The sequence below is a fragment of the Monopterus albus genome, unplaced genomic scaffold, assembly GCF_001952655.1.
Source record: "Monopterus albus unplaced genomic scaffold, M_albus_1.0 scaffold4.1, whole genome shotgun sequence".
In the NCBI taxonomy this organism is placed as follows: domain Eukaryota; kingdom Metazoa; phylum Chordata; class Actinopteri; order Synbranchiformes; family Synbranchidae; genus Monopterus; species Monopterus albus.
In genome coordinates this window covers 1,836,754-1,857,152 of record NW_018127884.1, presented here as the reverse complement: position 1 = coordinate 1,857,152, position 20,399 = coordinate 1,836,754, and the positions used below count along the sequence as shown (strand labels likewise).

The 20,399-nt window shown below is 40.5% G+C and overlaps 1 protein-coding gene across 4 annotated transcripts in view; it reads left to right on the top strand.

The window, feature by feature from the left end:
- pcdh17 (protocadherin 17) overlaps positions 1 to 20,399 on the top strand; it is a 56,642-nt gene that overhangs the window by 18,947 nt on the left and 17,296 nt on the right. For 3 of the 4 annotated variants that reach the window (XM_020606963.1, XM_020606957.1, XM_020606971.1), the window contains exons 3-4: positions 2,737 to 2,795; positions 3,237 to 3,409. In XM_020606963.1, coding sequence (XP_020462619.1) covers positions 2,737 to 2,795; positions 3,237 to 3,409 — 232 coding nt within the window. The remainder of the gene's footprint in view (positions 1 to 2,736; positions 2,796 to 3,236; positions 3,410 to 20,399) is intronic. The other variant, XM_020606980.1, reaches the window with a different exon arrangement.

The window sequence follows — 20,399 nt, the reverse complement described above, 5'->3', positions numbered from 1 at the left end:
GGATAGGTAGAAGGAGTGGGTATATACTTGTTGTGAATAAAAGAGAGCTGTCCAATGATGTGTGAAAGAGAAGCTACAATTTGTCTTCATTCACCACCCCTACCTAAGATATCAAATACACTTGTACACACACACACACACACAGATAGACAAAAAACATAGCCTGTACAAATGAACAGAGCCACAAAGTGCACCAAGAAGGCCTGAGAGTAAAATAGCACTTCAATATGCTCGTCCCATTTGTCTCAATCGGCCTGCTGTCTGCTCGGTCAGTCTTAGGGCCTCAGTGGGAATACAGAATAGAATGCAGCTTTTTACACTCAGCCTCACTGCACTCTGTATCTCTCTGACCTTTGTGGCCTTGGTGCATTGACTAGATACAATGCATCATTCAGTACAATTCAGCAACATGCCTTTGCAATATTCATCCACACTACCGACCAAATTAACCTGTGGTGGAATCTACAAAGAACCACTGGACTCATTTTGTATTCAGCAGGTTTAGTACATCTCTGAACCATTAAGGTCAAAGAACTTTTATACTTAAGGTCAATATGCAAGTTTGATATAGAAACCTTAAAGGTCAAATTCAAATGCTGCAGTTTGGATCTGTTCGGTTTAGGCCACTTTAGTTCAGCTTCATTCGGTTCAATTTATTTCAAGAAGTTGCTCAAAGGGAAATTAAAAGGGAAGACATGCAAGCATGTAACATACAACTTCACTTATATTTGCAGTGCTAGATGAAAGTGTGTACTGTATAATACAGTGTCTAATAATAACAATACAACTACTAAACATCTAGCCAGTATTTGTCATAGCTCCCTCAAATTATCCTGTATTCATTGTGGGCTCTGACTGGCTAAGTACAAAGTAGCCTATACTGGCCGTTATTGATCCATTAATTGGAAAGTGGCCCGTTGTAGTGAAAGGGCTGGGTAGCATAGACAGACTGGAAGAGATGGAGGCTTAAGATCAGCCTGGACTCTAATTGGCAGGAAAGAGGTTTCTATGAAGTGGCATAATGTGCTTTTTATTGGCTATAGAGGGAGCGGGGTGGGAGGAGAGATGCCACTTCAAGTGCAACATGCATTTTCCCTTTTTGGTAAGAAAAAGCTAAAATCATGAATATAATGCTATGGAATTTAGTGGTTTCCATTTTAAGTGTTTTTCAGCAATGGTAAACACTACAATTGGATGCACCACTTCCTTAGTCTGTTGAAATGTGCACACATACATCATTTAGATAGTTGTTCTATGTGCGCATATGCAGAAAGTAAATCAAGCCATATAACAATCAAAGAAGCCCATTCTGGGCTAACAGAGTTAGGCTTATTGACAAGTTTGTCCAAGAAGTGTCCCTAGTCATAATGTACTGAAGGCGCACGTTAATATAAAGAGTTTGATCTCCCCCTTTTTCAAAATTCAGGCTGTTGTCATTTCATTGCCAAATGATTTCACACATTCATTCTTCTCCTACCCCATGGTCGGATTCCAGATTCTTTGATACATTCTGTGGGCGTTTTCATATAATCTTGGCAAAGGCTGAGGTAAAACAGTGTTTAGGTAGAGATAAAGGTCTTGGCAAAAGCATGGAAGGTCAAAGTACTGAGGTGGCCTGTCTGACCTTCAGACATGCTTTTTCATACTGAGCTACCACAGCGCACAGATGACATTGAAATACACTATTGACTGTGAGTCAAGCTGCGCATGTGAAAAACTCTGCCGCAAGGAGACTCACTAAACATTACTCACTAAACATGACATTTTATTGCTATCAATTCAAGACAGAGAGTTGAGCACTACATAGGGTAATTTTTTGTGCTTCTGTGATGAATACCACTAACACAGTATGAAAGCTATTTCTCTTGAAGGCACTGTTTCCTTCCTGCCTGTGTGTCACAGAGACTTTGAGATATTCTTGTAATAATTTTCACAACATATAAACATATTCATTAGTTTCTTCTTGTGTTTGTGGTTTACAGCATCTCTACATTTGACTACTTTTACATTAGTGCTCGTTATTAAACAAATTCCCAGGTATTTCCTGTTTGTGCAGTATACCACAATTTCATTATACTGCTGTATCTTTATGAGTGTATATGTAAGGTTTTACTGTGTCAGGGTGTGTTTATGTGTAGATGTGTGTACAAGCGTGGGTGCTTTTTCTGTCAATTCACATAGCACAAAGCCCCCAGTGTATGGTCAGGTAATCTCTAAGCAAATAAACACCATGTGGTTCAACACATACAAGCCCCAGCTCCTTACAAACAATCGGCTTCTGTGTGGGGGGAAAAGTGTTGAGGTTGACAAAGTTGGTTTCTCACAGAAATCTTGATAAAGGAGCTAGCAAATAGTATTTTATTTTCCATAGAGATATAGCTGTAATTCGGTTACTACTGTAGATGTTTATCTCACACATGGTAACTGCAGAGTTTTCTGTGCTCATCAAGACTGTCATTCCAGCAGTTATTGATTGTATGAGGTCTGCCAAATTTCATGTTCACCTCTGTGGTTTACTCTCAAACGGCTAATTGGCCTGCTTTGAGGTTAATGAAATGCTCAAATGTAAATGTAACAGAGCTCATATTCCCAGTATTTTATTTGCCCCTACTCTGTCCTCTACTGAATTTCTTATTCATAATTAAGCGTGAGGAGATCTTGTTTCATAACATGACTCCTCTCTGTAGAGCCCACTACATATTTTTTTTCCTCTCTCTCTCTCTCTCTCCTCCACAGACGGACAATTTCCCCACTGAGCCTAATTATATGACTAGCAGGCAACAGTTTGTTCAAAGGTAAGAGATGGGATCTATAACTGTCCCTACACCTCAGATCTTTTTTTTTTGTCTGTCATTTCTCTAATAATCCCAGCACAGTACTATGCCAATAGTAACTAAACTGACAGTTAATTGTACTGCATCATACAGTAACAGGGAGAGGAAGGGCATGTTTATTTAATTATGTTTAAAAGTCGGGGTGTCTATATTACGTACACTATAATCACACAGTATTCTTATTTTCAGCTTTAGTCTTTAGCAGATTGTACTACTGGTGAGGTGCAGTATTTTAGAAGCTTTTATTAAATCCCAAATCCTATTATAGTTTTTCTTGTTTTCTTTAAGCATTCAGGGATGCTCATCCGTGTTTCATTGTGTCTTATGCTTCTGCTGAGGGTTAAAAAAATAAAAAGCTTTGAGAAATTCTCTTTTTTTTTTTTTTTTTGCTTGTTTGTTTAGCAGTTCAACATTCAAAGACCCGGAGAGAGCGAGCCTCAGAGACAGTGGTCATGGAGACAGCGACCAGGCTGACAGTGACCAGGACACCAACAAAGGCTCCTGCTGCGACATGTCTGCAAAAGAAGCCCTCAAGTTGAAGGCTACAGGCGTGAAACCCCCACCTTTGGAGCAAGGTGAGTGCTCATTGGCAAGTTTGACTGCATGAAAAATGAAACTGCCATGCAAGCTAAGCACACTTAACCCAAACGAATATCAATCCATTTTCTGTGCTGCAGTTATTTGTATTATCGGCCGAGCTCTTGACTTGCCTGAACACTCACATTCTGAACCTATACTCAGCTACTTTATTCCCTGCTTTGTTCTCTGAGCTTATTTAATGTATGTATGTCTATGTGTATATTTGAAGGTGTGAGCGAGTGTGCATTCTATACACGTCCTCAGTTTATCAAAGCAGACAAGGCCATTATGTTTTTATAAGCTACTTCAGACTCACCATTTAGTCCCCCTTTCCCTGAGCACCCGTCTCTGAAACTTTGATAATGGAACATGGAAAATGACTTAGTGAGCGACAGGTGATGTAGCTTCGTGGTGTGGTGATTAAATATGAATAATTATTCTGAGCGCTGTGGGCCGGGCAGATTACACATGACATGTGTAGAACAATAACTCCCCAGATATGAATTGTTGCAGCCCTCCTTACCCTGGCCACCTTGCACGCTTGGTGCAGGGTCAGGGGAGGCAAGAAAGCCATGAGTATAAATAGGTATAGAGAGAAGTGATGGGAGGGGAGGTACAGTAAATTTCTCACTGCAGCTTCACCCAGTCATGTACCTTGGTCTGGGCCATTACCTGCTTTGCAAAACAGATATTCCTACGGAAATACATATTCACTAAAGTCTCCACACTAACAAATATGTATCTCACTGACTGGAACCAGAAGTACAGTGCTGAATACTGAACATGGATTTTTAGTAATGGTGCTATTAATCCAGGGAACAGAAGGGCTGTTTTACTCCTTGCGGAAGGACAATGACAACACTCTGTGCTGCAATATGCATGTCTGACTACTTGGGTTTTTTTTCCCATTTCTTTGGTTTTTAGAATGGGAAAAAAGCCACACACGTTGGCAAGAGAAATTGGCCAATTAAAAAGCTCCATATGTTTCTCATTTGAAGATGTTCCCCTTTAATTGTCCATGAGAAACTGAAAGGATCACACATGACAAATAGAGCAAAGAGTGTGTTGTGCACTAGCCAGTAAAACCGTCCCTATGTAACATCGTTGGTAGATGTGTACTGTCTCCCTAGGTGCCAACCAGAGCCTGTTTATCCACCTTTCTTTGTGTTGTCTTGGATCACTATCTTTTTGAAGATCTCAAATAAGAGATTTTCACAGCCATACACAAACACACACAGAAGCCTGGCAGTGCTAGAAAGTCACTGAAAAGCTGTAACCCACCTTTGCCTCTCACTCTTTGCTGCCCTCCCATTTATTCTCACCCTCTGCTGTGTTTTTACCCTCGCTCCATGACTTTTCATTTTGCTTCTCCACCTCTCCTTGTTCAGGGAAATCGATTGACGTGAGATTAGACAGTTAACTGGCTGCAGCTGGCTGTGTTTAGCCAATAACATGCAGGCTTAGATGAGCTGTGGAGGAGGGCGGGAGCAAGAGGCCAAGGCATGGTGCAAGAGCAGTGATGAGCAGTGAGGGATGGTGAACTTCACTCTGGCAGTGTTCCAGTGCATCTTTATTAAATCGCAAAGCTACCAGTTGAATGCTCCAAAGCTGAAAATCATTCCTCACTTTAAATTAATATTTACATCAGAAAACTATGACATGGTCTTCTGCCTCTCAAACTATAGCCTCATCTGTTCAGAAGCTCTGCTTTTATGTTTTATGTCCTCATGCTGTACAAGATGAATCACAATATGGTCACCTTGCTCTGACTCAGTAGGAGTCCCATCTGCTGCTTTGTCTTAAGCAGACCTACTCATGTACAGGTAATATATTATAGTAATTTTATGGCTAATTAATAAGGCTTAAACAAAAGAAAAGAAAAGTTAATAGAGAAAACTGAAACATCATTTGTTACAGGAAATGTGAAGTAATGCGATGCACTGCATATAGGAATTGCTATCTCAAACTCCCTGTGCGTAAAGACATGTGCTATACATGTAAGCACACAGGTGTGCCAGGTATACCTATTATCAGACTGAAGGAAAGCATAGCATTGGTCACCCCTGGAGACATTTTCCTGCAGACCTGTTTTCTTTATATCAGCATTTATCATCATTTATCATCTACTTCATAGGTTCCCCATAGGGTTTATAGTACCAGCCTTGTAGCCTACATTGGGTCTTCTTCCTCCTGGTTTCTGAGTTTTCCATCCTTTTTTCACTATTTATGCTTTCCTGTAGTCACAGGCATTGGTAGAACAAACACAGAACTCCCTTTGTCCATGCTCGTCATTCATCATATTCTCTGATGTTCTTTCCAGACAATATAATCCAGACATTTTTGCACCAGGGACGAGTCACAAATTGATTAATTAGCCCTGCAAAATTGGTAGCCATGTATTAATTAAGCATAAGTATATCAAATGCATTTTTTGCCAGTTTTAAGCGGCGATTAATTGATGCTTCAGTGCTCCCGCAGCAGACGTTGATACAGGCTAGTCTGGCTCCGGCAGAGCGGCTGGCAGCACATCGCTCGCCTCTGTGGAGATGACTGCCATAGTTTCTATCACGAACAGACAGGTGGCAGTGGTGTAGGGAGATGTTACCCACTGATAGCACTGTCTGAGGAAATGGAGAGGGAGGGATGGTGCAAGAAGAGGACAAAGAGCATGGAGGGATGGATGCTGTTTGACTCTACCAACTGACCTATACTAATTAGTTCCAACTGCAGTCTGCTAATCAAACCACCTTGTCCCTTGTTTTAAAAAGGAGGCATGAAATGGAATGAAGGAGGGTGTGTGTGTGTGTGTGTGTGTGTGTGTGTGTGTGTGCTTGCAGCAGACTGATAAAAATCCCTGCTCACACATCACCCCTCAGCTGGTGAATAGTTTAAATACAGGAAATGTCATGCTTTGTCACCTGCTCTTACACATGCAAACTCTTCCCAACCTCAATTCAAACATTAATGGAAATGCACACATACAGACAATGTTGGCAAGTATGTTTCCTTGTTACTAAGCAAGCTCTTTGTTTATTTGACGTACAGTTTATATATCACATGTACAGTTTTAAGGAGATGTTCTTAGAACATGTTTTCTGTTTATAAACAGAAATCAAACAGAGGTTTAGTAGCAGCATGCCATAAAATCTATCTAGTAGATTTGACATGTGACATTGGTAAATTTGGCCAAGGACCTGTTGATCGTGTTTCTATGACCTTATGGCATAATGTACTGTAGACTTTTATGCGTGTCAGGCAGCGCATTTTATATTCCTATATTTTCCATTTGTTACAAGTCTCAAAGGCTTAAAAACCTGAAGTCCTTGGGCCTATGTGAATCTTTCAAGTAAAGTTGCTGTATATAAATTAGGAAATAGTTTCAATTTAAATGACTAGTATGTGCTAGTTTTTGTTCGTTTGTTTTTCTTTTTAAACTAATAGGTTTTCTCTACCAGTCCACAGTGAGACCAAACTAATTAAATATTCAGACTTTAATCCAACTTAATATTCAACCATCTTCCTTTATGGCAGTCTTAAGACTTTAACAGTACTGTACTTTTCCAAAAGGTCTCAAGTCCCCACAATCTGAGTCTTTCCTTTTATCTGTATATTTGCAGCAATTAATTTTGAATAATCAGTGAATGTTTAATAAAAAAAGCAATTCCAAGATTAATTGACTGGTCAGAAGTCACATCAGATGCCCTTTTCACACTTGTAGCCATGGCAACCTCTTTCCTGCTCACGCTGGCCTTCAATAAACCTCTATCTGACTGTTGGAAAAGGGCATTCCATTCAACATCATTCATATTTCATGGAGAGATAAATGCACACATTTTTCATTTGGTGGGTTGAGGTGTATTACATCTGTAATTTGAATGCTTATGAATTTACATTAAAATGTAGCACAATCAGCCTGCAATGAGGTCATTATGGACACGTGTCATGTTTCTAACAAATACTTGGACTTACAGTGAATGTATAGTCGGTCACAATAATGCAAGTAATAATGAATGTGTATGTAATTTTTAGTTATTTTTATTCCCTTAAAGGCTTCTGTGTGAAATATCAAGAACTTTAGTTATGGCTGACCAACTACTCTCACTGGCCACTTCAGTTTTGGTTAATTATATGTTTATTATTGAGGTCATAGTTAAAGGCATTGTTGTATTGGACTACAATATATTCAGAGGTGTTCCTAATATTCTGACCCTCTCATGTATGTAGCTGTGGAGGGCGAAAATATATTGATACCTCTAAATATAAGGTAGCCCAGTACAATACCACCTTAAACTGTGACCCCAATAATAAACATATACATATACATTTATGACAATTTCACCAAAACATTTGAGCTTCATAAACACAGATGTTAAGGTGGAAGTGTTGCATTGAATTGCAATTAATCTTTACAGGTGTACCTAAAAAAGTGACTGCTGAGTGTACACTTTCATAGGGAAAACTGTGGATCCATGTGGCCATGGCCATTTAGTTTATAATTTCTCCTGAAGCAAGAGAAAGACAGAGAGGAAGAGAGCAAAACCCAGTTCAGACACTGCACAACTGAATCCCGAAAACAAATGAACAAACACGCAACCTGGCTGCTGAAAGTCACGCTGTTTGAACATACACGTCTTCTGAAACATTTCCAGTGGGCAGTTGGTCTCCAAAGGGGAGATGTGGCCATGAAACAGCACAGCCAGAATGTGACTCAGTCGTGTCTTGTAGACAGAGAAACTGACTAGTTGACATTTATTTATCAGATGAAAAAAAAACAATTACCCTCATGAAGGTCTAAAAGATGCTGGATTAGTGACATGAGATAAGACAAACTTTCCATTTTCATTTACTATTAATAGATCCATCTTACTTGTGACATTATATTCAATTCAGTTTTATTTGTATAGCACCAGTGACTGCTCATCAGAAACACAGCTCCAGAGCCAGGGCTACCTGCAGAAAAGCACAGGGAGAGAGGAGACACACAGTTAGTGACATGTAATGGTGGCATATAAGTGCATGGAGAGAGGAGGAGAGGAGAGGAGAGCAGGGGAGCTCTGCAGTATATGTGATATTATCATAACGTGATCAGAGGCTTTATTGCAGTTGTGTATAAATAAGTCCAAGCCCTTGTCCTCCCAGTAAATGCATATATTACTGGTGACAACAACAAATATAACACAGTTATTTCACATTGATTTACACTTAGTAAAAATATGAATGAAAAATAGAATGGTAGACAAACTCAGTACAGCAAAGTAGGTGATAGTTTTTCTACACTAAAAGCAGAACTTTTACTATATTTTAATAGTAAAGATTTTATGAACAAGGTAAACCCCAAAAAAAACCTGTTCAAAGCCTCTGTCCAGGTGTACTCTCCAGTGCAGACAGGGCACTGTTAATGTGCAAATCTTCACGTGATGTTAAAGTAATTGCTCTTCAGGTTAATGGACAAACATCTGCTGAGAGAGAGAAGCATCATTTGAGAGCATAGTAATTACTCAGTTTACAGACATTACTCGAAACAGGTAGCATATGGAAGAGCCATGGTTTTGTGTGACACCATCACATTTGTCTGTTTAAACATGATTAATTGAGGCCATCAGAGTTTGTTTACGCCTGTTGCTCCAGTGGAGGCAAGTACACGTGTCTTACCTGTGAACTCTCATAGCAACATGGGTGTTACAGAGCTACCTCCCATTTTAGTGACTGTTTGTTAGCTCCTTTCATCAGTAATTGTGTCTATAAAAGTTGTTTTTTTAAGATATATATTTCGCTTTAAATGGTTTCTGTCATGTTTTTATTTCAAGCCACCTTAAAGAATCTAAAAGGCTGCAGCACAGTTGGAAACAGCAGCCCGATGCTCATGCTTCTTCTTACTTTTTGTGCGAGCCATTGGGCAGAGAGGATTTGTCTCTGAGCCTTTCATCTTTCCCTGCTCCTCATCTTCTCCTATCTCCATGGCCTGATTCATGGCAACATCACCAGCTTCTTTCCTGATGGCAGAAATGAGAACCATCAGCAGTCTGGACTTTTCCAGGATGCATCACTCAAAGTCAAAGAAGACTTGTGTGTGTGTGTGTGTGTGTGTGTTTGTGTACCCATACGTGCGCCAGATCGTGTGCTCACCCCGTTCTTAGAGGATACAGCGGTATCGCACAGCAGTGAGGCGATTTGCAGCTAAGCTAGCGGAATCCTGTGGAAAGCCTAAAATCTTATGGGGTGAAGGGAGGGGAAATATCACAGTCTTAGGATTTCTTTTCTCTCATTATGAAAGATTTAATGGGATTAGTCTATTTTCTTTAATACATGAAGTTTCATTAAATTCCATTGTTGTGATTGTGGTTCGTGAAGTTTAGCGTCCATTCTGGTGTCCCTTTGTCTTGTGCTGAGTCTGTGAGATTGGACTGGGCCAGGTGTGGGTTGGGATTTCCACCTCTAAACGTCAGCCCGCTTGCATGGTGGCTCACCCCCTGATCCTCAGTCAGTGAGCGAAGCCTATCTCAAGCACTGCAGCACCACAACGTTGGGTTGGAGAGGACTGATGAATATCTCGGACCCTTTTGAAGCGGGTTGTAAATCTCTGAATCCCTTCACCCTGAAAGCTGCAGTGAGTACTTATTGCATGTTTATAGAAGCAGTGAGTAAAAATATCTTATTTAACTCAGAGCACCATTATAGCCTCTTATCATAGTATGATTGGACTTCTCAGGCTAAAAAAAAAATCTGTGATAGATTCCACAGAGAGTGCTTTTCTCCTGCATCTTCCAGTTAGGGCTTCTGCTCAGCCCCCTCTCCTCACATGGCTCTGTAATGAGAACATTACAGGGTATTAATCCAAGTGTGTGCTCAATCATATTAGATATTGAAAAACACACAAAGCTATTAAATGCTGTGGAAATGTTACTCGAGGCCCATTAAAAAATGTGGGCACACTGAGTATGAGGATTAGGCCAGAGTCATGGTGATTTAAAGTTCATCACTCTTCGGGAATATTGTTAAGCTTTCATCCAGTGTCAGGTCTAATAAAACATATCATGATATCTTTATTATTTTTTTTGTTGGTGGTGCCTCCAGCTGTGGCTCCAGCGATAGCCACAGCTGGAGGCATTATAGTTGATAGTCAAAGGTCAGTGACCTCATTTCTGTCCCATTCTCTTGAATTTGACTGGTTGGTGGAGGCATAGAATCGCAAAGCAGTGATTCTAGTTTATTTTTTCTGTCACTTTATGCTCACTTCTTTAAAAACAGATTTGCACATGCATATTATTTCTGTGTTTAAAGCTAAACACACTTTTTTATGCTGAACTGAAGGTCTGGCTGAAGACGCTTTATCATTGTTCAGGTCAGAGCCCTCACCTGCAGATGAATTTGAATTTGTTTGTTTTGATCCCTCATTTTTATGTGTAATAGAAGGCAGAAAGTGAGGCCAGGCGGTTTGATTAGTTTGCATATTTTGTGTTTACACTTTCCACATGCACACAGGCTCGGTTGCTGTAAGCAGACTGGTAACCTACATTATTATCCAGAGTGTATGTTTTTAGACTATTGCAACTGAAAAAAAAACTGCTGATGTTGCTTTACTGTACCACAGGCATATAATATATTCCCTCAAAGCAGGAGAATGAGAGAAAATCCAGTGTATTTATCAGCTCCATCATCATGACAGACATGTTTCTGCTCCTAGTTGTTCTCTTTGTAATCACATGAACACCAAACCTGGAGATGTGGCCTCTCTGCTACAAATGAAATTAATTAACCTTGTATGGCTGAGCCCCATGGCAGTGCAGTTGATGTTTTTTGTTTTTCTCTTCAGGTGTTAACCTCTCATTGAAAAGCTCAGATCAGTTCAGTTTGGCATTGCAGCACACAGGATGTTAGGATGTTATCACATCAACATCAGTGTTTGATGTTCATAGATTTTAAGATAGAAACTCTGGTGCTGGATTCAGAGAGTGGAGATGTCGCTGTAGTTTTTAGGCTTATGGGTGGTACTGAAAACAGCAAACAGCCTGAACAATGAATCCGTGTCAGTGCTTTGTGGCCTTGTGCTTGTGTTTGTGTTGGTGCAGTACACAGGCTGATAGAAATAAGTCCTGTATGCAATCCAAGACTGTTTTGTAAAAGACTGAGTGGATGTGTTGGAGAACAGGTTACTGCCTTACACACATTTGCCCTGTCCTTTGTACGTTTATTTATTTATTTTGCTGCATTAAGGAAATCGTTGTGTAATTTTCTAAGAGTGAAATGTAGGAACACTCACAATACAAGTTACTTTGTTGTTGCGGCACCTCTCTAAGAGTATGTGTGACAGAGCAGCAGAAGAGCTGTTCCAGTATCTGCTCTCAGTGGGTGAAACATGTTGTCCAGCACAGCGGTAGGGAGGATACTACAGAGCAGATTATAATGATACAGAACATCGTCACTTCCTGGACCGGAGCCATTCCATGGCCATCTGTCCTCTTTTCATGGACTGCTTGGCATTTGTGCATGTGTATGTGTGTGAGTTTCTGATGTAATTCTAGACACTAACAGCACTCTTTTACATACAGCATGCCTTGATAGTGTCTTTTTTCTTTCTCATCATTTTTCAGCTGTATACATGTCTTTCAGCGCTGATTTACCTGCTTGGTTTCAAATTTGACAATTGTTCAGGCAATTTATCAAGTGAAAATATTAAACTGTAAAAGCTGCTAGCTTTACCCCTGTTTGAATCATTTAGTTGAATAATTGGTAATCACCATTCTTTGCAATCTCTTATAGACAAAAGATTATTTGATTAATGGTACAGAAAATAATTGCTAGGCAGTTAGTAGGTGCAGCCTACTGTTATGTAGATGTTTGTCGGTATTATGGCAGTACTGATTTGACTGTTACATCAATCATTTTTGTCTCTGGAGTTTAGAGATGAGTTCCGACAGCAGATTCCATTTTGGATCTTGTTTCAACCTGGTAAAATACTCATATTTGTTAGGGAAGTCCGTGAAACTCTTTCCAATCTTTCATGGTAGCCATGAAATCATGAATTTTCAAGACCTTTAGCTGCTTTCTGGCTCTGAAACAGAGACAGGACTTAAACATTTCAACAGTGATGTATTACTTATGACAAATTCACACTTGTAGCCTGTTCTCACAATTAGATGAGCTGATCCCTTCATCAGCTGTTAGCAGTATTGTGGGAGGTGAACTCACAGGTGGCACAGAGCATTCTTCACATGACATTTGGCTCCATTCACATTACAGTACAGGCCTAAATGCTCAATTTTTGTCAGATCCAATCTTTTTGTGTTGATAGTTCACATTCATGTTTGTAAATGCCATGTATCCAGCTCCGGTGTAAAAACTGTTGAGGTCCTAAACTGCCACACACACATTTAACTGAAATGTGAGTCCTGTGCATTCATTAATAACATAATTTGTGTGATGGCCAAATTGTGCAATTTCCTCACAAACTGCTTGGTTATGATATGTTCCTCCCAGTTTGGCCAGAAGCTTCACCATAAATGTCTGACAAATGTGAAACATCCTCATCTCTCCTCCGACCCCTGTCGCTGTCGTTGCGCTCCTCTGTTTTTATTTAATATGCGCAGAGGACTGAGAAGTTAAAAACCCCATGACTTCTAATCTGACTGTTCTAACAGCAGTCACATAGAGATAAACTATGAATCAGATCTAGGACTACATATGGAAGTGGCCCAAATTTGTAATCATCTTGCTTAGTTTGTTGACATATCCATGAAAAGATCAGAGCTGAGTCACTTGATTTTAAAAATGTCACGTGTGCATGCAGTCTTACTGCAGCTTTTCTGTGTCACCAGAACACATTTATTTGAGATAGCAGACTAGTTGGCACAGTTTTCAAATGTCATGTAGGTTAATGCAGTAGTCGTGTACCATTTTCTATCTACATACACTTTGTACAAGTGACATCTTTCTGACAACATTCTGTACAACTTAAACACCTAGACCCAGCATAAAAGTGCACCGCCACAGTCAGCTGACTAGTTCATATTTTTCTCGAGTTTGAATCACAGTGCTGTGGTTTGAGTTACCATGTTATTCTCAGTTACGTATACTAGTATATTGGATGCACTAACATTGTACATTAAAACACACCAAATGACACATTTTTGACCAGGTCTGTGCAAACCACTACAAACTGGAGAAATTGTTCCACTTTGATTATGTGAAAATGAAATGCATTGTAGAAAATTTCCCTAGACAGTGAAATCAGTGCAACTTCCACTGAATCAGTAAGATCCAAATAAAGGGCCCCTTTGTCCAGGCTGTTTCCTCAGTTGATGTGCATGAATATTTGTGGTGCCCTGGGGCATTGTTTCCCTGTGTTACACTGCATCAAGAACCAGAGAGATAAATGGGCCTGGCCTGTCCGAGGCATCAGGACTTCTTCTCTGTTCAACCATAACTAGTTATGTCCTTTCATTCACTGCCTGCAGTGCCATAGATAATGGGGTATTTGAGGAAGCGGAAATCCTAAAACGAAGAGGGGGATGTGGCTGGATAATGCCATGACAGTGGATGAGATGATCTGAAAAGTGATATGTGAGGGGGTATAGAGAGCAATAGTAGCAGGGCGTAAGTGTATGAAATAAATACAAACTCAAACATGTAGATTTAAAAACAAATATGTAAGAAGCAACACCACAAGGAATGAAGGAAGAAACTTGGCAATGTCACTGATAAGTGATTAGATGATGACAACAAAGAGCTGATGGGAGGATGGATAGATAGATGGATAGATAGATAGATAGATAGATAGATAGATAGATGAAGGGCAGCACTGGCTTAAAAAGCATGGTGTCTGACATGCAATTACTGAGGCATGAGTTCAAATTCAAAAGGAAATCTTGTCAAAATGAACACATATCCTGCTAAGATACACCTGAACACAGTCACATGGTCACATACCAAGGGCCCTATCATGCAGCAAATGGTACTGGCATGTGCTGCGGTGGTACCAAAAGATGCAGGGCCGTACAGCTGTGATAAATAGCTATTAAAGCTTTTGCACTATAAAAATTGCTTTGTGGTATCTGTGCAGATGGCAATATGAGCGAGTGGGATGAATTTTGTCAAATACTATGTCTTTTACACGCGTGGTGCTGCACTATAGCTTTCTCATAATAGGAGGCCGAGAATGTGTGTCTCTTGGTGAGTATGTCAGTATGGTGACTGGGAGTGTTTTTCTCAGATAACCTCAGTTTGTTACTTTTTGATCCTGCTAAATTAAGATAAGGGGTTTGGTTAATTAAACTGTCACATGGCAATACCTTGAGGAATTGCGAGGCCAACACAGCTTTAATTGGGTGGCTGCTATTGTCCCTGCACTGCCTCCCTTCTTCAGGATGCAGCCACACAGAGGGAAAGCACCTTAATGGCTACTGGCAAAAGGTGGAAGATTTGAAGGAATGATGAGCTTCAACATTCAGATGAAGAGGGTTGGGGCAAAGACATGCAGGGTGATCTCATCTTAAATATGTAAAACAGCTATGTCCTCCAGTTAATCCAAATATAATTTAATCCACTAAATCTGGTGCAGTGCTGCTGGAACGCAACAGAACAACGCTCCACCACTCTTTTTTCTCCAAGAGAGGAAAAAGAATATTTGCATAATCCAGTTAAAATTCATAATGCTACATTTTGCTGAGCATTCATGGGTAAAGTGTATGTCCTGCAACAACTGATTTGTGACAATAAAATGTAAGATGTGGTGATTAAAACACATCATCAACTCAAAGTGCGCTCTGATGCACAGAATTTGCACCCGCGAGTGTTTTTGTGTTTTGTCCAACCACATATATAATGACATGGATGGTTCACAGCGCTACAGTTTAGAGTCAGCTACAGACACCGTTTCCAAAAGACAAGTGATAGAACGTAGCTCAGATCATGCAGTGTGACAAACTAGCGTATAATCTCCAGGAGGGGCTATGGAGACAAACATCAGATGTGACGATAAGCAGCAGAAACTTTACATTTAAGTGATGCTGAGATGTAAACAGACTGTTTTACCTGTGTATGTGAGTGATCAGCTGTAGGCCCACATGGTGCAAGCAGGGCGCAGGATGGCCACACTTTGGCACAATATGCTGACCAGTTGCTGGTTGACATGTAAACCAACATGAAGCAGGAGCAGCTCAGTGAACATTCAGTAGGTTTTGGAGTCAGTTTAACACTTTTGAACGCAGAGTATCCATTTTTATATAGCTTTAGGAGGCATGACAAATATCAGGGAGAACAAATTTCCAATTTTCATATTTTGGTTAAGGATCTGTCCCTTGGTCCCCCATGGAGATTATGCCCTAGTAATAAGATTATCTATGCCTATAACATTCACCCTGCGACAAATGGCTACATTGTTATTCTGCCACACATGAGAATAAAATCAGTCTAACCTTTGATTGTGTGGGCAATTAACAGTTGTCACCACAGGAATGGTGCTTATATGGCCCTCGAAACAAGAAACAACTTAACCGTGCGCATGCATACGCGTGCATCAGAGGTGCACTCCAGTGCTTCATCAAATAGCACTAGGCCTACACCTCTGCACTAAGTATATTTTGTACCTAATGTTTCTGCCTAGATGGCATGGTGAGAACATGGTTACAGTCAAGATGAGAAGTACTAGACTACTACACAAAAATGACTTGTTCTTTATGCATGAATGACAGTTGTGTATTTTTTTTTCCTCTGTAGTGAATTAGTTGCAAGGCTGGTCTCCAAAACCCCATGGCCAACGCCTGTAAGCTTAAAATGCATCTGTAATTACCAACAGCCAATTAACAGCTGAACTCACCATCCCACCTCAAACCCCAAGATCTATTATGGAGATTTAGAAAGCTTGGAGTGTAAACAACTAAGTGTGATGGATCTTCATGCACTGCTTATGGCTCTTTGCACCTGCTCTTTTGGTTTAAACACACATAATTGAAATTTACACAAGTGAGGTAGACAGTTGGATGTGTTGCAGATGTCTGGGCTGCTTTATAACAGGTTTTAAAAGGAACACTATTCAGCTGAATGACCTATACATGTTACTGCCACTAGTCAGATTCACTCATGTTGCTGGGATTGATAGTAACAAGTTGAAATATTTATTCAGGCATCTTAGCAGTGTAGCTATACATTATCAGAGCTGAATTTAATTACGTTTCAGGGGAAATGTGGCAATGGTACTCACAGTTTATGAGAAAATACACAATAGTATTTGAAATATCTGCAGCTGTATTCACTGTAGTTTTAGAAAATAAGCGTAACTGAGATTATTATTGGAAACATTGCGGGTTTGTTGTTATTGGAGGAAGTATCCTGGATAGCGTGACACCCATGCTGTGCGGTTGTTTTGAAAACAGTTGTCCAGCTGTCCCCGAAGGTGATCAAAATCTGCCTTGATTAACAAGTGGGAAATCTGGGTGTTGTTCCCCCTGTGCTGCCTCTCGTCCTCTCCCAAGTAGGGATCAAAGAGGATGAAGTTTTGAGCTGTGGGATAATCTAACTCCCTAGATTGTGATAATGCCGCTCAGGGTGATCATGTGGATGAAAGCGGGTTTGGCTGCGCCCATGGCTATGGGTTCGTGCTTGCATGTACTTGTGTGCTTGGATGTTAGTGCTCAAAAGAGAAAAGGCAGACAATAGCAGAGTGAGCCAGTGAATTATAAACATAGACTGATGGAAAATACACACTTGCTGTTGCTGTATCCAGGCAACCACATCAAAATTCAAGACCTATCAAACAACAGGTGATTGCCACCATTTTTGTTTTCCAGCTTTGAGCTGCTAAATTATGATCACTTCTACTCAAACATCAATTATTATACAACAACTTCAACAGTGAAATTGACAAATCCTACAGTATACAGTTTATTTCATATAAAACAGTGCTTACTACAGAATAGACATTTGTCATGTGAAATATAATCAGTGTTAGTGTTTGTGAATTTCTTCTTTTCTCTGTGACTCACAGATTATGAAGTAACAGTGATTTTAAGCTTTGCTGAGTCTCATTTTAGTTTTAAGTTCCCCATTGTTCCGCATGGTCTCTTCCCACCCTGATCCGTGTCTGGTGTTGGTGTCCAGCTGTTCCATCAGCATGACAAGTGGTTCAGGAAACTCCCTCATTGTTCACTGACCAATCACACACACACCAGAATGCTGTCAACAAGCATTTTCCACCCAGTGGTTTGCATTTGTCTGCACCTGTGGTTTTAGCCCTGGGGGCAGGGGATGCAGGAGAGGCTGGGCATTGGGGTGGAAAGGCAGTCAGGGTTGGGATTCGGCTGTCTTTCTGCCTGTTGAGATTAAACGAAATAGATTTGTTGTGTTTCCCCCATTTTGTCGTGTTTTCCTCAAAATGCATCAGAGTACAGCTGAGCCTTACCACCTAAATTTGCATTTTTGTAATTTGCATGAACCCACTGGAGCTTGGAGGCAACTTACGGTTGTGTGTGCACATATGCAAGCATGCGTGTGTGTGCGTATCTGAGCATGCACTTTGTAATTTGACAAGAAAAATAAAGCACTTGTCCAAACAATGTAATAAACTGGAAAGAGCCCGCGCTGCATTCGTGGAACTTTGACACTTGAACCTCCTGGACAGTTGAAGTAGTAGTTGTCGAGAATTTACTGGAATGTTAAGAAATTACACTTATCTGCCTTCACTGACTTACAACATTTTGCAACACATTATCATGCTGCAGTAGAGAGTCTAGTGTGGAGAGTTACTACAAGAGATACACTGCACTGCAGTGCTTTGCTAGCCTGGGTAGTGAATCTTATCAGGTGGAATTGTGGTAGTGGATTTTGTGTGTGCTTGTATGTGTTTGTGAGTGCGCGTGCCTGCATGCGTGTGTCCAGGCCCCTCTGGAGTCCATTAATCCCAAATCTAACAGACTTACTGCAGCCTTTGATGTACGCTGAATCCCTCTCTGGAATATTGGATACTGTTTCCATAATATCCACTTCCCTTTCTATTGTCAGAGTTCCATTGTTTTGTTTTTCCCTCCACGATGTCGGGATTGTCCAGCAGGACAGGTAGCTGGTGTGTTATGAGTTTGTTTACAGTTCAGGTGTATTTTCGCCAGTTCTCTGATCTGTAATTTGACATCTGTGAGCTCTTTTAATCCCATTCTTATCTTTTGTAAGCTTTCTAATCCTTGACCCTAATCTTCAACCACCATAGAACGGGGCAGCGAGGACTGAGGAGGGTTGTTTTTTTCACCTTCAAACTCAATGCATACGTTGGCCAGAAAGAGCTGCGCTCCTCTAGCCTTTGGGTTTTCTTTCACACAAGCCCAGTCTGAGAGGTGTTTATTGCTATATATTTCTATTTATTTGTCTTTTATTTCAGTGGCCCGGACTTGAACCCAGCCTATTTTAAAGCCTTGTGCTCATAACCCACCAGTCTCAGGGGTGAAACATATGGAGAGGCAAAGAAAGTATAAATTAGATAGTGAGATGGAAAACGCATTTCTATTTGAAATGATTATCCCCCCTGACGGGTAGACTAATAGACCATTATTGCATTTCCGTCAGTTTTTCTTAATCTAATCATACTTATAAACAGACGAGTGAGCGTGTTAGTGTGCGCATATGTTTATCTATACAGAGACACAAGCAACCAGTGTCTAGACGGCAAACACCAATTTGGCTGAGGCGAAGAGGAACATCAATGCTAAAGCAATGTTGCTGAAACACTAGGCATGTTCCTTAGTTTTGCACTGAGAGGAGACTAGAGTGACAGACAGACGGCGATAGAAAGAGGAGGGGGAGGTGCAGCAGAAATAGAGGAGAGGTTGGCAGAGCTCACTGTGGTTAATACATCCAAAGTGTGTCACTTAGCTCTCTAAATGTGTTAGGCCCTGGGGCTGAGAAAGCCAACACCATCGACTCAACCTGCCTCTCTCCACCTTTCCACTTAGCCTCTGTTCAACACCCGCCAATATCCTTAGGGAGCTACACTGCTGTTCATTGGCACAATTGATCAAATGCTTACATGCTAAAGTCCACAGTTTTCTTATTTCACATAGTCTCATGAGTAAATGTGTTAGAAGATGAATTTAGAGTGGCAGGTAGCTTTATAGGTGGTAGGTCTTTACACTTGTTTCCCTCTTCAGGCGAGATTCTGTCCTCCTGTAAAAATCGAATCAATATGTTTGTTGGGTGTTCTCTAGTTGCAGTTATAACATAAGCAAAGGAGGAAGTTAGGTGATGTAGTATATGGAGCAATGTAATTTGCGTTAGGAGGTGGGATTGGTCCCATGTTCAATTCCACTGTGAAACATAGTGTTTTTTTTTTTTATCCATGACCATTCCAATCATCTGTTTACTATTGTAGCCATGATGAGAGATTAAACCAAATTACAGTCTTTTCCTAAACCTGACCAAATAGTGTGTGTGCTTAAATCTAACGAAACCTTAACAGTTCCATAATCATAAACCATGCGTTTATGATTGTTTCCATAACAGTGAAGATGTGATATGATTGCTGGTGGAACAGTTCTATGGACTCGGACTCAAGGATGAACTGATTAGCTTTTGGAAAAGGTAAAGGTTACTGCGTCCTCATGTTTGACCCATTCAAGCCCCCCAGGAACAGCTCTAGGCAGTGACGTAAATTTGGCATAGCGGCCAAACCGCATTACTACAACTTCTGTGTTCATCACATGACACTCACTGGCCCAAAACACATTTTTCCTATAAAGAATCATTAGAAAAGAAGCAGTCTTAAACCAGTGAATGATTTTTGTCACAAAGCCTGCTTAATGACAGTTTTATTATCAGAATTTGATTTGCTGGGTACAGTATCATTTTTTCCCCCCAGAGTAAATACCACTAAGTATATGCAAAGCAAATTTCAGAGGAATAAATAGGCTTAAAGGTAGGTTAAGTCTGGAAAATAATGTTGCTTATTGTGGGTCTCTGAAGATTGAAGGTGATGGCATGGCCTGAGACACCCCTCTTTGGGGCCAA